At 41.5% G+C, this 17,615-nt stretch overlaps 2 protein-coding genes and 1 long non-coding RNA gene across 3 annotated transcripts; 2 read left to right on the top strand and 1 right to left on the bottom strand.

Annotated features, from left to right (window-relative positions):
* Positions 1 to 7,090: 7,090 nt before the first annotated feature.
* LOC124175026 lies at positions 7,091 to 8,125 on the bottom strand. Its single transcript, XR_006869063.1, has 3 exons — positions 7,771 to 8,125; positions 7,413 to 7,509; positions 7,091 to 7,172 (listed from the first exon to the last, which is right to left on the bottom strand). It is a non-coding gene; the product is annotated as an uncharacterized LOC124175026 (long non-coding RNA).
* Positions 8,126 to 9,138: 1,013 nt separating this feature from the next.
* On the top strand, positions 9,139 to 10,522 carry LOC124174925. The gene is made up of 4 exons (XM_046554579.1): positions 9,139 to 9,322; positions 9,661 to 9,724; positions 9,801 to 9,991; positions 10,060 to 10,522. Exons 1-4 carry the CDS (start codon positions 9,159 to 9,161, stop codon positions 10,181 to 10,183), a joined length of 543 nt encoding a protein of 180 aa, XP_046410535.1. The 5' UTR covers positions 9,139 to 9,158; the 3' UTR covers positions 10,184 to 10,522.
* Positions 10,523 to 10,691: 169 nt separating this feature from the next.
* On the top strand, positions 10,692 to 16,906 carry LOC124175686 (integrin beta-PS-like). The gene is made up of 14 exons (XM_046556087.1): positions 10,692 to 10,998; positions 11,592 to 12,028; positions 12,453 to 12,549; positions 12,633 to 12,803; positions 13,014 to 13,112; positions 13,190 to 13,360; positions 13,440 to 13,598; positions 13,688 to 13,819; positions 14,494 to 14,799; positions 14,863 to 15,075; positions 15,303 to 15,431; positions 15,570 to 15,756; positions 15,910 to 16,049; positions 16,289 to 16,906. Exons 1-14 carry the CDS (start codon positions 10,840 to 10,842, stop codon positions 16,364 to 16,366), a joined length of 2,478 nt encoding a protein of 825 aa, XP_046412043.1. The 5' UTR covers positions 10,692 to 10,839; the 3' UTR covers positions 16,367 to 16,906.
* The last annotated feature ends 709 nt before the right edge of the window (positions 16,907 to 17,615 follow it).

Below are 17,615 nucleotides of genomic sequence, written 5' to 3'. Positions count from 1 at the left end.
AGGTGAGGGTCATTTGAATCGAATCTGAGACCAAAAATTTTCGGCTCCAAAAATGAAGAAAAAGTAAGGCTAACCCCTTTGCATTTTTGCGGAAAATTTTCGCGATTTTGAAAAGTGCTGCAATAAGTTTATTCATGCACTATTCGGACGTAATTTTGCGCGAGAAATTGATTGGGCGCAGTCCCAATACGCTGCGATGAACGCATCAAAAGTTACAGCCAAAAAACGGAAGCCTGTGTTTTCGACATTTTTCAGCAGGTGCATTTTCGCTCGGCATTTCTCTCCTGTTGATCTCACGCTCTTTTCGCTGCGTTTTCTGAGTTCCTGAGGGTCCAATTAGTCAGGTGAGGGTCATTTGAATCGAATCTGAGACCAAAAATTTTCGGCTCCAAAAATGAAGAAAAAGTAAGGCTAACCCCTTTGCATTTTTGCGGAAAATTTTCGCGATTTTGAAAAGTGCTGCAATAAGTTTATTCATGCACTATTCGGACGTAATTTTGCGCGAGAAATTGATTGGGCGCAGTCCCAATACGCTGCGATGAACGCATCAAAAGTTACAGCCAAAAAACGGAAGCCTGTGTTTTCGACATTTTTCAGCAGGTGCATTTTCGCTCGGCATTTCTCTCCTGTTGATCTCACGCTCTTTTCGCTGCGTTTTCTGAGTTCCTGAGGGTCCAATTAGTCAGGTGAGGGTCATTTGAATCGAATCTGAGACCAAAAATTTTCGGCTCCAAAAATGAAGAAAAAGTAAGGCTAACCCCTTTGCATTTTTGCGGAAAATTTTCGCGATTTTGAAAAGTGCTGCAATAAGTTTATTCATGCACTATTCGGACGTAATTTTGCGAGAGAAATTGATTGGGCGCAGTCCCAATACGCTGCGATGAACGCATCAAAAGTTACAGCCAAAAAACGGAAGCCTGTGTTTTCGACATTTTTCAGCAGGTGCATTTTCGCTCGGCATTTCTCTCCTGTTGATCTCACGCTCTTTTCGCTGCGTTTTCTGAGTTCCTGAGGGTCCAATTAGTCAGGTGAGGGTCATTTGAATCGAATCTGAGACCAAAAATTTTCGGCTCCAAAAATGAAGAAAAAGTAAGGCTAACCCCTTTGCATTTTTGCGGAAAATTTTCGCGATTTTGAAAAGTGCTGCAATAAGTTTATTCATGCACTATTCGGACGTAATTTTGCGCGAGAAATTGATTGGGCGCAGTCCCAATACGCTGCGATGAACGCATCAAAAGTTACAGCCAAAAAACGGAAGCCTGTGTTTTCGACATTTTTCAGCAGGTGCATTTTCGCTCGGCATTTCTCTCCTGTTGATCTCACGCTCTTTTCGCTGCGTTTTCTGAGTTCCTGAGGGTCCAATTAGTCAGGTGAGGGTCATTTGAATCGAATCTGAGACCAAAAATTTTCGGCTCCAAAAATGAAGAAAAAGTAAGGCTAACCCCTTTGCATTTTTGCGGAAAATTTTCGCGATTTTGAAAAGTGCTGCAATAAGTTTATTCATGCACTATTCGGACGTAATTTTGCGCGAGAAATTGATTGGGCGCAGTCCCAATACGCTGCGATGAACGCATCAAAAGTTACAGCCAAAAAACGGAAGCCTGTGTTTTCGACATTTTTCAGCAGGTGCATTTTCGCTCGGCATTTCTCTCCTGTTGATCTCACGCTCTTTTCGCTGCGTTTTCTGAGTTCCTGAGGGTCCAATTAGTCAGGTGAGGGTCATTTGAATCGAATCTGAGACCAAAAATTTTCGGCTCCAAAAATGAAGAAAAAGTAAGGCTAACCCCTTTGCATTTTTGCGGAAAATTTTCGCGATTTTGAAAAGTGCTGCAATAAGTTTATTCATGCACTATTCGGACGTAATTTTGCGCGAGAAATTGATTGGGCGCAGTCCCAATACGCTGCGATGAACGCATCAAAAGTTACAGCCAAAAAACGGAAGCCTGTGTTTTCGACATTTTTCAGCAGGTGCATTTTCGCTCGGCATTTCTCTCCTGTTGATCTCACGCTCTTTTCGCTGCGTTTTCTGAGTTCCTGAGGGTCCAATTAGTCAGGTGAGGGTCATTTGAATCGAATCTGAGACCAAAAATTTTCGGCTCCAAAAATGAAGAAAAAGTAAGGCTAACCCCTTTGCATTTTTGCCGAAAATTTTCGCGATTTTGAAAAGTGCTGCAATAAGTTTATTCATGCACTATTCGGACGTAATTTTGCGAGAGAAATTGATTGGGCGCAGTCCCAATACGCTGCGATGAACGCATCAAAAGTTACAGCCAAAAAACGGAAGCCTGTGTTTTCGACATTTTTCAGCAGGTGCATTTTCGCTCGGCATTTCTCTCCTGTTGATCTCACGCTCTTTTCGCTGCGTTTTCTGAGTTCCTGAGGGTCCAATTAGTCAGGTGAGGGTCATTTGAATCGAATCTGAGACCAAAAATTTTCGGCTCCAAAAATGAAGAAAAAGTAAGGCTAACCCCTTTGCATTTTTGCGGAAAATTTTCGCGATTTTGAAAAGTGCTGCAATAAGTTTATTCATGCACTATTCGGACGTAATTTTGCGAGAGAAATTGATTGGGCGCAGTCCCAATACGCTGCGATGAACGCATCAAAAGTTACAGCCAAAAAACGGAAGCCTGTGTTTTCGACATTTTTCAGCAGGTGCATTTTCGCTCGGCATTTCTCTCCTGTTGATCTCACGCTCTTTTCGCTGCGTTTTCTGAGTTCCTGAGGGTCCAATTAGTCAGGTGAGGGTCATTTGAATCGAATCTGAGACCAAAAATTTTCGGCTCCAAAAATGAAGAAAAAGTAAGGCTAACCCCTTTGCATTTTTGCGGAAAATTTTCGCGATTTTGAAAAGTGCTGCAATAAGTTTATTCATGCACTATTCGGACGTAATTTTGCGAGAGAAATTGATTGGGCGCAGTCCCAATACGCTGCGATGAACGCATCAAAAGTTACAGCCAAAAAACGGAAGCCTGTGTTTTCGACATTTTTCAGCAGGTGCATTTTCGCTCGGCATTTCTCTCCTGTTGATCTCACGCTCTTTTCGCTGCGTTTTCTGAGTTCCTGAGGGTCCAATTAGTCAGGTGAGGGTCATTTGAATCGAATCTGAGACCAAAAATTTTCGGCTCCAAAAATGAAGAAAAAGTAAGGCTTTGCCTTTTTGCTGAAAATTTTCGCGATTTCCAAAAATGCTGCAATAAATTCTTTCATGCACTATTCTGACGTAATTTTGCGAGAGAAATTGATTGGGCGCAGTTCCAATACGCTGCGATGAACGCATCAAAAGTTACAGCCACAAAACGGAAGCCTGTGTTTTCGACATTTTTCAGCAGGTGCATTTCCGCTCGGCATTTCTCTCCTGTTGATCTCACGCTCTTTTCGCTGCGTTTTCTGAGTTCCTGAGGGTCCAATTAGTCAGGTGAGGGTCATTTGAATCGAATCTGAGACCAAAAATTCTCGGCTCCAAAAATGAAGAAAAAGTAAGGCTAACCCCTTTGCATTTTTGCCGAAAATTTTCGCGATTTTGAAAAGTGCTGCAATAAGTTTATTCATGCACTATTCGGACGTAATTTTGCGAGAGAAATTGATTGGGCGCAGTCCCAATACGCTGCGATGAACGCATCAAAAGTTACAGCCAAAAAACGGAAGCCTGTGTTTTCGACATTTTTCAGCAGGTGCATTTTCGCTCGGCATTTCTCTCCTGTTGATCTCACGCTCTTTTCGCTGCGTTTTCTGAGTTCCTGAGGGTCCAATTAGTCAGGTGAGGGTCATTTGAATCGAATCTGAGACCAAAAATTTTCGGCTCCAAAAATGAAGAAAAAGTAAGGCTAACCCCTTTGCATTTTTGCCGAAAATTTTCGCGATTTCCAAAAATGCTGCAATAAATTCTTTCATGCACTAATCTGACGTAATTTTGCGAGAGAAATTGATTGGGCGCAGTTTCAATACGCTGCGATGAACGCATCAAAAGTTACAGCCAAAAAACGGAAGCCTGTGTTTTCGACATTTTTCAGCAGGTGCATTTTCGCTCGTCATTTCTCTCCTGTTGATCTCACGCTCTTTTCGCTGCGTTTTCTGAATTCCTGAGGGTCCAATTAGTCAGGTGAGGGTCATTTGAATCGAATCTGAGACCAAAAATTTTCGGCTCCAAAAATGAAGAAAAAGTAAGGCTAACCCCTTTGCATTTTTGCGGAAAATTTTCGCGATTTTGAAAAGTGCTGCTATAAGTTTATTCATGCACTATTCGGACGTAATTTTGCGAGAGAAATTGATTGGGCGCAGTCCCAATACGCTGCGATGAACGCATCAAAAGTTACAGCCAAAAAACGGAAGCCTGTGTTTCCGACATTTTTCAGCAGGTGCATTTTCGCTCGGCATTTCTCTCCTGTTGATCTCACGCTCTTTTCGCTGCGTTTTCTGAGTTCCTGAGGGTCCAATTAGTCAGGTGAGGGTCATTTGAATCGAATCTGAGACCAAAAATTTTCGGCTCCAAAAATGAAGAAAAAGTAAGGCTAACCCCTTTGCATTTTTGCCGAAAATTTTCGCGATTTCCAAAAATGCTGCAATAAATTCTTTCATGCACTATTCTGACGTAATTTTGCGAGAGAAATTGATTGGGCGCAGTCCCAATACGCTGCGATGAACGCATCAAAAGTTACAGCCAAAAAACGGAAGCCTGTGTTTTCGACATTTTTCAGCAGGTGCATTTTCGCTCGGCATTTCTCTCCTGTTGATCTCACGCTCTTTTCGCTGCGTTTTCTGAGTTCCTGAGGGTCCAATTAGTCAGGTGAGGGTCATTTGAATCGAATCTGAGACCAAAAATTTTCGGCTCCAAAAATGAAGAAAAAGTAAGGCTAACCCCTTTGCATTTTTGCGGAAAATTTTCGCGATTTTGAAAAGTGCTGCAATAAGTTTATTCATGCACTATTCGGACGTAATTTTGCGAGAGAAATTGATTGGGCGCAGTCCCAATACGCTGCGATGAACGCATCAAAAGTTACAGCCAAAATACGGAAGCCTGTGTTTTCGACATTTTTCAGCAGGTGCATTTTCGCTCGGCATTTCTCTCCTGTTGATCTCACGCTCTTTTCGCTGCGTTTTCTGAGTTCCTGAGGGTCCAATTAGTCAGGTGAGGGTCATTTGAATCGAATCTGAGACCAAAAATTTTCGGCTCCAAAAATGAAGAAAAAGTAAGGCTAACCCCTTTGCATTTTTGCGGAAAATTTTCGCGATTTTGAAAAGTGCTGCAATAAGTTTATTCATGCACTATTCGGACGTAATTTTGCGAGAGAAATTGATTGGGCGCAGTCCCAATACGCTGCGATGAACGCATCAAAAGTTACAGCCAAAAAACGGAAGCCTGTGTTTTCGACATTTTTCAGCAGGTGCATTTTCGCTCGGCATTTCTCTCCTGTTGATCTCACGCTCTTTTCGCTGCGTTTTCTGAGTTCCTGAGGGTCCAATTAGTCAGGTGAGGGTCATTTGAATCGAATCTGAGACCAAAAATTTTCGGCTCCAAAAATGAAGAAAAAGTAAGGCTAACCCCTTTGCATTTTTGCGGAAAATTTTCGCGATTTTGAAAAGTGCTGCAATAAGTTTATTCATGCACTATTCGGACGTAATTTTGCGAGAGAAATTGATTGGGCGCAGTCCCAATACGCTGCGATGAACGCATCAAAAGTTACAGCCAAAAAACGGAAGCCTGTGTTTTCGACATTTTTCAGCAGGTGCATTTTCGCTCGGCATTTCTCTCCTGTTGATCTCACGCTCTTTTCGCTGCGTTTTCTGAGTTCCTGAGGGTCCAATTAGTCAGGTGAGGGTCATTTGAATCGAATCTGAGACCAAAAATTTTCGGCTCCAAAAATGAATACAAAAGTAGGCCTTACCCTTAATACGTGCAGACGATGATCTGAACGATCTCGATCATTGTGACTTGAAAAGAATATTTATATATAATCTGTTCCCGAGCGGTTAGAAATAGATTACTTTGGGCTTCGCTTGTAGAAAGTGTAAACACACCTGCTGTGATGAAAGTCTAGGATTCGGGGTGACAGGATCCCAGTGGTATGGACAAGAAAAATAGATGGGAAACGTCTTGTCCACAACGGTTTATATTTTGTATACTGAATTACATTAAGTACAGTATTGCAAATGCCAAAGAGAGATTAAGAACGAGTAGCGTAATCAAACAAACTATTCAAATGTGACAGAGCGGTTTTAGTATGACTAAGTACTATGTTACGGTTGAGGAAAAGGTGAATCGAAGAGTGGGCCACCTTGGGTAGCGCGAGGGAGACTCCTAGTACGCACCACCGATTTGCCCAGCCGTTCCGTCAGGAAAGCCTGAGTCTCCACGTTGCCGTTTCTGGGTGATGGGAGGTCCTTTCCAGCGGCCGGTTCGATCGATGGGGTGCACCACTCACTAATCTCTAGGCTGAGATCTCGAAGATCTTACACTTCTCAATTACGACTGATTTGATGGTGTCGACGGATTACCGGTTACAGCTCGGTTTCGTCGGCGGTGGGGCGTTATTCTGCAGAGTAGCCATCGCGCCACCTTCCGGTATCGGTGCACTTCCTGACTCATCTGGTTGTGTGCGAGGCAGCGATTTCCGGAGGAATACGCTGAGCAAGCAGCTTGCCGCCAAGCGCGTGTCGCGAAAGTCCAATAGGGCCGTTCGCAACACCCCTTTCCATTTTTGGCGAAAATTTTCAGGATTCTGAAAAGAGCTGGAATAAATTCTTTCTGGCACTATTCCGACGTAATTTCGCGAGACAAATCGATTAAGCGCAGTCCCGATACGCTGCGAGCAGCGGATCAAAAGTTACAGCCAAAAAACCAGAACTTGTGTTTTCGACATTTTTCAGCAGGTAACCTAACCTAACCTACCCAGCATCTAACCTACCCTATACCCTACCCTACCTATCGTACCCTACCCTACCCTATCCTACCCTATCCTACCCTACTTTAATATACCCTACCCTCCCACTCCTCCTCCTGATTCCACTCCCATTCCTGATTCTACCCCAGATCCCACATCTACTCCTACTCCTACTTAATTGAATATTATAAAAATTTCATACTCACAGTGCATAAGTTCTCGTGCTCCACCTCGATCACCCGCAACCACCTCCGACCACCTCCAACGACCACTGCTGACCACCTCGGGTTATACCTGGAATAGTAATAAATATTTTCAGTATAAGAACACATCAAAAATATTGTTTAAGGATAAATGTACTTAATTAATTAATCAATTATATAATAAATTTTATTAGCGCATTTATATCTACTGAATTTGTGCTAGCGGGAAAAATGAATTGAAATAATTTATTGTAAGCATGACAAGTTTGAAAAATTATATACCAAATATAATCAACATTGCCATCAAATATTATAAAAACGTTGCACTCACCGAGCACAAATCCTCGTCTTCCTCGTCCTCCTCCTCGGCCATCTCCGACCACCGCCAACCACCCCCAACAGCCACCGCAAACCACCACGAGTTACATCTTAAATACAAATTAATATTTTTAGTATCAGAACACATTAAAAATATTGTGTAAGGACTTATAAAATTTTTTTATCGACACATTTTACCGAGAAGATTATGAGAAAATAATAAATAATTGTAGAAAGCTTATCAGCGCATTTATAGCTACTGAATTCGGACTTGCGCAAAAAATGAATTGAAATAATTCATTGTAAACATGACAAGTGTAAAAAATTTCAGATAAAATATAATTACAATTGCAATTAAATGTTACACTCACCGCGCAGAAATGCTCGTCCTCCTCGTCCACCTAGTTCTCCTCGTCCACCTCGATCACCTGTAACCACCCCTTACCACCTCCGACCACCTCCAACGACCACCGCTAACCACCTCACATTCTCAGTAATATAACACATCCATTCAAACACTTCTCGAAAAACAATTCTGCTTCTCTACCCAACGTAGAATCTTTACTTGCGACTAGCTAAAACAGCGTTTCGGTTCTTGCTCACGATAATTTAAGATCGAGAGAGCAAATGAAAAGTTGTTGGAATAATTATGAATATTAATGTTATGGAATACATCTAGCGCGTGTCGAATAGAATCCCATTTCGAAATCAATAATTCTTCTGTTTTCATATCGTAGCCGCATTATTGTAGATAATCTAGTTTGTCTCCTGGAAAACTATAAAATTTTACAGTATGTATGACGTATTAATCGTAAATGGATCATATATATTAATATCGTACGTGGACCGCACATACATATATACTTCTTGGTCTCTGCATCATTATTACATCTGATCCATTATCATTTATGATCTATGTATACATTCTTCTCTCGGGTACCTATACTTCAATTAAATCACTGTTTTGCTACGAAGTTTGGAAGAAATTTATTCTCGTATTATTGATTCCTTGTATCGCCGACAAGTCGGTAAGTACACACAGACCAAGTAGTGGCTTGGGCTTACCATTGCGAAGACTGTGTTACTCGGAAGGTGAATGCTGCCAGCATCATGTCGAAATCGGTAACGATTTCTGGTTGTCATACCAAAGTCCATTTGGGCAACTGTCTTTATATTCTTCAGTTAACGTTCAATATGATTCAAGACTAAACAGAGTTGATTAAGGTAGTTTGACGTTTGTGCATAGCGCCTGATTCAAGGCAACCCGCCGATAGCTTAACCGCGCAGATACCTTTTTTATCAATAAGGGGGCAGCGCGCAAACGCCTAACCGCAAGCAATTTATTTGCTGACCATTCTACACCCTAATATCTTTTGTTTTTTTCTGCATAACCTGATAGAAGGAACGCCGGATATTAACGTAGCAAGGTGGATTTAATTGACGTGATAAAAGATTTAGCGTTCGCAGAATTACACGCTGTTACCACTGAGACGAGTCAAGAAAGCTGAATGGCGGAATCACAAGCACTAGCCCGTAGCCAGTCCTCGGTAAAGGCTAGGATCGACGCATTCATACTGAAGGTAAGTTGGCGAGCGTAGGTAGGCCGAAGGTTTGTGAGTTGGACAAGAACGGTTGTAGGTAACCCTAATCGAACTAACCGTTAACCGTTTATCCGCAGAATGCGAACCTCGACAACCAGAAGAACAAACTTAGAGAAGAGTCGTACGAATTGCTGCGGAAATTTCGGCGATATGACGAAATGGAAACTGCAGCCACTGAGAAGTCTCAACACTTCCGCGGCCTGGAGGTAACCCACGAGGAATCCATCGAAGCGTCTAGGATACTCCTCTGCAAGAAGCGAGAGGAGATCAAGGGGATAAACGGCGCGGCGGATCGGACCCAAAGTCTGCGAACGAATGAACTGTGATTATGATAATATGTTTATATCTAAAACTGCGTTACCAGCCGTTGGGCGTTCTTTAACTGTGCGAAATACCTTTATCAACTCCATAGAGGCAGATGTGACAAATTTTTTCGTTATTTCTTTTACAAACTTCTCAGCATCTTGCTGTAACGCACAATGTACTGTAAAGGGTCAAACCCATTTTCTTAGTTTTTGTTAGTTAATTAATTCAACGAAAAATTGAAGACGAAATGTTTCGGTGCGTTGAGAATATGTACTACATCGCTTTGGGCTCCCATCACGCAACATGGAATTTGATGGTACGAACAATGGATTAAATTCGTTCGATATTTTTCAGAGTGATATTCGAAAACAGGGTTGCGGAGGCGGTACCAAAGTTTTTAAATGCCTTGACCTATTACGTGAGTAGGTCAACTAGACATCATCGGTTGTGGATTGTATTCACGTTATGAATAATCTCTTCATTTTTCCTTACAGTCCACGGATAATGCAACGGCGGCCATTGGCAATATCAGACGTGAAAACCAAGAATTTCAGGAAGGAATCGCAATAGTTGATCGAGAAGTCGAAGCTCTGATGTCCAAGTATGAGATGAAGGAAGGGATTGTAAGCGCGATACCGAGTCACGAATTAGGTGTAACGGATTTACAGAAGCTCAAAGATGCTTGGTAATTGTGACGAACCCTATAGTAAAATGTTTATACAGTTTCGTAAATAAAATGTTATGACCATGCAGGAACAAAGCGAATCAGAGCAGAAATTCGGAGTGGAAACGAATTGAACGTTTGAATAAACAACTTCAGGAAACGACAAAGCGCAATGATAGAAAAATAGCTCGGCACCTTGGCAAAACCACGTAACTCCGCGCGAGTTGCATTATTCTAATTATACTCCAAGTTATAAAACACTCTACGTAATGTAATATATAATATAATCTATCGTTATACCTAATACGTCTCCTCGTGAAGTCATAGTGCCATAATTAGCTCCATATTTGTAACAGTCAAATAGTTCGTATCGTTAAAAAATAATCGATATTATCATAGCTCAATACAATACAATTAAATATGTAATAACTCCAGTATACATTATATAATCTAATAAAACGGAGCACTGAAAGGAAAGAAATGTCACACACACTCAGGGAACTGATAAATCCACCGCAAATCACGTGTTGTGTTGAAAGTTGGTATACGTGTGATAAAGAAGTGCAGGATAATTCGTCGCAGAAGTGACACTGTGGATGTTGAACGCAATCAAAACTGTACGCTGACGCTATGCTTGTATCGCTGCGTCATACTTCCGGGGCATACCGCAGCTTCCGCTGTTTTCTCGTCACCCGTGCCCCGCCCTTGTCATAAAGTCTTTACTTGACGATATGAGCTGACAGTTCACGGTACTTAGAGCAGTATCTGCAAGGTGGACTTGAGATTTTTTAATTATTGTGGGCCTACGTAATAGTCAGTAATAAATAAACATTAAGAACGATATAGTAATAGCGAAGTTGACTTGAACGATGGGCCTTAAGCCGGGAGTCAGGGTGCTGGTGTGCCTAGTGTCTATTCATCTAATAGTTGCATACGGCTACCCGGACACCGAAGACATCTCCTGCGAGACTAAAGAAACCTGCGCGGCATGCATCCGGACACCGCAATGCATATGGTGTGCAGATATTGTGAGTATTGAATGCGTTATAGGTGTATACATATATATACATATATATATATAGTATTGAAAGAACCAGGAATTCGAGCCAAGTACAATGCTGCGGATTAACGACATCTGGGTGTTCGAAAAATCAGCGCACTAGACCTGTGCTGCACCGCTGATTGCTGAAATTCTGGAATTTTTCAATGACGAGATAGAAATCGTGGCTATTCCTGAATTAAAGATGATGAAGTCTTCGTAAGACTTTCCGCGTTCGATTCAACTAAACTACATAATCTTTCGTCTGACGTTCATTCGAATCAATGGGATCGTTTCGCAGTTGAGAATCTTTCCGACGCAAAATTTAGAGAAAATTGAAGAAGTTAGAAACTGCCAACGAGTGTGCTTTAAGTGTAAATTGTGTAACGATTCACGGGAGCTTAATACAGCAATGGTCTTTCTCAAATTCGCGAGATTGCCGTTTAATAAACGGCAGTCAGGGTAATTTGAAAAGTTTCACCGCGTATGCTCGTTGGATACCTACATCATTTTTTAATTTTTTACCTCGTCAAGTTTGAAATTAATTTCTTTAAAGACGTACGTATGCTCGTTGCATTACAGCGACCAATCAAGTCCGAGGATGCCGTTAAAAATATCCCCGAGCAACCACGCTGCACGCACCGAAAATTCAACAGTGAATCATGGTGTCGCATAGATTTGGTAGTGGATAAAAACGAGACGTTGGTCCCGAAAGATGATCCATTTTCCTCCCAGCAAAATAATCAAACCCAGGTGAAGCCGCAACACGTAAAGATATCTTTGCGCCGCCAGGAAGAGCTGCGCATAAACATGTCTTATCAGCAAGCCAATGATTACCCAGTCGATCTCTACTTCCTCATGGATTTATCCGCATCAATGGAACCTTACAGAAACAATCTTGCTAAGTTAGGCGTAAAGGTGGTAGAAGCCATGGGCAAACTTACCTCCAATTTTCATCTCGGGTTTGGTAGCTTCATCGACAAGGTAGCCCTACCTATGACAAACACGCAGAGTGAATGGTAGGCATCAAGGATAATCTTGAACTGATGACAAGCCTGGAAAGCTGGAAAAATTGTTAAATATCAAAGACTTACGTCATACTTTAAATTCGAATTGTTAACAGTGTCTATTAGTATTTAGGCGGAGAAATTCATTCTTCACCTTTTCATTCATTCGGATGAATGAGTCTTGAGTTTATTCATCGTGTGATTATCTATAAATATCTATGCGCCTGCATAATTATTTTTCTTCTCATTCTGCCTAATATGACACAATAGATATATGAATTGATATTTTTCCTCGGAGAGATATGCAATTTTATCAACATAATTAGAAATAAATGCTAATGCGAAAAATATTGAAAATCCGAAATGTGTATATTCTACTATAATATTTATGAAATTAAAAATTATTCTCTCTCGATGTATCACTTTTTAATTTCAGGTTAAAAGTGTGCAAATTGAAGGATGGGACCCGGTGTGCTTTACCCTATGGATTCAAGCATCAAATGAAACTGGGCACGAATGTCTCACTTTTTACGGTATGTGCGATTCTGCCGATACATCTACAACAAGTTAATACGTCAAATCTCCGTGTATCACTCAAGTCCTGTATTTTTAACAGACAAAAGTAGAAAAGGCGGAAATCTCTGCTAATCTGGACGTCCCAGAAGGCGGTTTAGATGGATTGATGCAAGCAATAGTCTGCCAGCATGATATCGGTTGGCGTAAGAATGCGCGTCGCCTTTTGGTATACTCATCCGATGCCACATATCACATAGCTGGCGATGGCAAGGTGTGTATGATATACGTGTAATACACTACAGTACGTCGATTCAAAGTAAAACTCATTGTAAATAAAGCCACCAAATTGAGATGAGTGGCGGGAGTGGTGGGTCTTAATTAATAAGAGCTACTCCAGACCATGCCGCACTCTCTCAAAAAAACGGAATGCTTTCATTTCAAAGGTGTGACAAGTAATCAAACGGAGAAATAATTTTTATAGCTAGCAGGAATCGTTGAACCAAACGACGAGACGTGCCACTTGGACGAAAAAGGTGCCTATACACACGCTGAAATCCTCGATTATCCCTCCATAACACAGGTAAGCAATACTTCAGAAGACCGGGTGGGATAGAATGCAGACTGCAAGCCCAGAGATTGATTAATTATTTATTACAGATGAATAAGCAAATTCAAAAGAACAGCATTAACGTTATATTCGACGTGACCAAAGCTGTGAGTCGTGATTACCAGGATTTAAGCCTGCGTATCAACGGTTCTTCCGTCGGGCTCCTCGACAGTAAGTCTGACAATAAGACCGTGGTGGATATCATCCTCAGTCAGTACGAGGTAGCGTATACATTCTTCACTGGAGTGACGATTAGGGTTTGTGGAAGAGTTACGAATGTTCGCTGCAATCCTGTTTCAGACACTAACTAACAAAATCACCATGACGAGTAGCCACCCAGAATTCATCGAAGTCAAATTTTTCTCCCGCTGTATGAACCAGTCGGCTCCACTCAGTGAGACTAACGAATGCGACGGTATCCGTGTAAATAAGTCCGTGCAATTTGAGATTTCTATAAAGGTAGGGAAATTAAAATGTCTTGATCATGAATTGAAATCGCATACCTTGATACTCTTTAATTTTTATGATTTCGTTACGGTCGCATGCAGGCCATCGAGTGTCCCGAACGGCCCGAAGATTGGCACCAGATAATCGAGATCAAACCGCAGGGCGTCGACGAAAGACTAACGATCGAAGTCGATCTAATCTGCGATTGTCCGTGTTCGAAACCTGACAACGGGGTAAGATTCTACACAGACGTTCGATTTCATTATACTAATTGCAAGTAAAGCGATTTGGTCAGCGCCGTGCGATTGGGGTGGAATTAGTTACTCAAAAATTGTTCAATAACGTAAATAAGATTGTTTTCCCAGTATAGTATAGTGAAGGATATGTGAGTATAGATTAACATATACGACACAGAAATGTTCAGAACCAATCTCGTTTTAGTGTTGAATTTAACAAAACTTTGTTCCTCTGATTGATGGCAAAAGTCACTACTATATGTTGACGAAGTCCTTCCGTTCAATTTCATTTTTTATTCGCAAATGATGATAATGATACGTGCACAGATATGAAAGAACCACGACTTGAGAGCTAAATAAGTCGGTTGCCATAATTGCGATCCAAATTGATCGCTGGTTTGACGTTAATCATCCGTGTGCTTGACTAATCGGAAGGAAATTTTTGTAATGATATTTGAAATCGGAATATCTTTGCCCGAGTACTTTATATCCCAACTTCTCGTATTCGTGCCACGGAGCTTTCTACTTCAAATCCTTCCAGATCTTGCCGATTCAAATCATATCTAGATCAAGCTGGAACCTTTGGATTTTTCGTAGTCGGTTTTCATCAGATACCATGACATGAGATATCGCAATAGATTTAATATGATAGCATAGCATATTCTGCGCAGTACTTCAAGGCCAACGCGCCTGAGTGCCACGGCAACGGTAACCTCGCCTGTGGTATTTGCGAATGCAACAAATATTTCCAAGGCAAAGACTGCTATTGCCCAAGAAATGGCCCCGAAACGACGGAAATATCATCCACCGGCTGTGCACCTGCCAACGCCACGAAAGCGGAGCTCTGCAGTGGAAAGAATCGTGGCAAATGCGTTTGTAAGAAGTGCGAGTGCCTCGCGGGACCAAGACAGGGTGATAAATATATGGGGAAGTTTTGCGAGTGCGACAACTTCTCATGCCCGCGGTCCAACCTAAAGGTGAGATCTTGATTCAAAAATCTCTACCATTAAAAGGCTTTCACCACGTTCCACGTTTTTTAGGTTTGCGGTGGTCCATCGCGGGGAACGTGCTACTGCGGTAAGTGCATATGTAAGCAGGGTTGGGGCGGTGATTCTTGCGAGTGCAGCACGTCCAATACTTGCATTAACCCCGTGTCTAAGAAGGTGTGCAGCGGGTTCGGGGAATGCAAATGCGGTATCTGCGAATGCGACACTATCAAGGGAAGAACCGGACAATACTGTCAGGACTGTCCGGTACGTAAAATACCTCGCATGGTCGAGATGTCGACTGTAGAAATGTTTTTAGAAAATCGTGTGGGAAATTTCATGTCTCATGTCACGTTCGATAAGGTCGGTGGACGGTCCGTGACAATTCATATGATGAGACATCGACGAATCGATCAGTAAAAATTTATACGAATTCTACATTTTCAAAGATAGACCGAGGAAGGTATCGTTTATCATAAACCTGAATTTTATAGACGTGTTCGAATCAGTACTGCGAGACTTTGAAGGATTGTGTTGAGTGCTATGTTCACAAAACTGGACGCGCTGTGGTCGGAGATGGTTGCGATTCATCTGAGTGCGGAAACGTTGAAGTGTCCGAAAAGGTGGGTATAAAAATGACTAACTGTATGTACGTAAGAACGTCAATCCCGTCGGTGTGTACACACCGGGTAGAGTTCAATTATACAATAACTAGGAGAAAAAATTGCTTAACGATGAGTATGTGGATACCAATACCTCAGGTTGAAACAATCGACGAGCCGGAGGCAGATTCCAAGTATAAGAAGTGTATGGTACCCGACGACAATGGTTGTACCTTCGCGTTCAAGTATGAGGTTGGAGGCTACCAAAGAGGAGACCAACGATTTGACAAAGTAATTGCCGAAAAGAAAAAGAAATGCAGTGCTCTTCCTTTGTTCAGCCCGCTAAGTAAGTTTATGCGTTAATTTGCACGGTCTACAGAATACTTATTTACGTATAAGTCAACTTCACGGTGTGGAGTGATTCACCCGGCATATTTTTTTCGTGAATTTGGGGTGAGAGTAGAAAGTTAAAACAAAAAACGCGTTGTTCTTTTTACAGCCACGGCAGCGGGAGTGATATTGCTTACGCTCTTTCTTGGGCTGCTGGGTCTTCTTGCCTGGAAAGCAGTGACCATGTTCTACGATCACCGAGAATACGTCAAATTCGAAAAGGAACGCGTGTGCGCTACTTACGAAGGGGTGAGACACGATCTGACCCAATTTTTATTCCGCTTACTAGACGTCGATTGATTTTGGCGCCAACCGAATTTTTCCCCTGAATTATAGATGAAAAAATCAAATCACGCGTTATGGGGCATTGATAAGTCCCAATCAGAATTACTTTTGCTGAGAAAAGATTACTCGCAACGTTTCGTTGAAAAAAAAAAACGTTTATTCCTGTCTGTAATCGGCTACGGGACATTGCTACGCTGTTACAGGGCACAAATCCAATCTACAAGGCCGCAAAATCTACTTTCAACAATCCCATGTTCGGCACTGAATCCACGGCCCAGTGACACTTGAGGGGAGAATCCCACCTGTTTATCATGGAAAAGCGTTATTCGTGATATTTTACGTAAGCTAAGACTTCAAATCTACTATAGCTGTGAGTGGGTCAGCACAGCGTCGTGACGAAGGTCGGAAAACTGAGTGAGAAATGAAAAGTTGTTATTCACACTTTGTGAAACGAGAGAGCGCTCGAAACTGAATTATCTGATAAAGAAAGTAACACCAAAAACATAAAAATATAAAAAAATTGCATGCTTATAAAGCATCCCTGTATGACGTAGATGAAAAAAAAATTTGATTATTCCTCATCTCGTTCTGTAATTTTGTTAATGTAAGAACTGAATAAAGGTCGCCGTTTGAATCAGTATTCTAAAAACATTAAAACTCATATTTAGGGATCTACTTGCAAGAGTTGCAGCAAAATGAGAAAATATCGGTGTCACCTCAAGAATTGTTTTAATACAAAATGAAATCAGCTGTTCCTACGACTGTAACATGGTAAACTTAAAAAAAAAAAATACGGTTTGTTCAGTTGCTCGCAGCGACGTAAGACTGCACAAAATTGATTTCATTCGCAATATTACGTCGATATGAGGCATCAAATGATTAATTATAGCAATATTTGAAATCAGTCAAATTATGACCGAAATAGGACAACCCACAACCTCACAATTTGAGTTTCAGAAACACAATGAATTCTGACTGACACACTAAGAATTATGGCAATAATACTAATCTAAACATCTTACAAATTTAATATAAGTACGGTCAATCATTATTTCATCCGGTTACATAGTATTATTATTATTCTATTACATCTTCTTTTATATAATTCGTGAGCCACAATTGTTCTTAATTCCAACGTCGTTCCGCGTTATTTGCCTAGCGTAATTTGCTGATTTGCTTTAAATGTAAGTAGGTATTGACATGAATTTTTCCTCGGTATCATTGCAACGACTTTCGTTTGCTGATATAAACAGCTGAAACGTGGATAGATGAATACATGAAAAATCGAATTTATACGTCGATCGTACGGCCGTACCTTATTTCTTCCGCATCTAAATACACCTGTAAGTCCAAGGCGCGTTTCGAACCAGTAATTTTAAACGGTAACAAAGTTGAGCTGCAGGGGTCGATTGAGGAGGCTGCAGTCCTGGAGAATCGAGCTGCGCTGATCACGTTACGGAGAAGTTACACCGGCGGTCGGTTGTTACCTAACAAAAGGTTTGATTTTTTGCTCGCAGCCCACAGGTCAAT

Source organism: Neodiprion fabricii, chromosome 2, assembly GCF_021155785.1.
Source record: "Neodiprion fabricii isolate iyNeoFabr1 chromosome 2, iyNeoFabr1.1, whole genome shotgun sequence".
In the NCBI taxonomy this organism is placed as follows: domain Eukaryota; kingdom Metazoa; phylum Arthropoda; class Insecta; order Hymenoptera; family Diprionidae; genus Neodiprion; species Neodiprion fabricii.
This window is presented reverse-complemented; position numbering and strand designations above follow the sequence as displayed.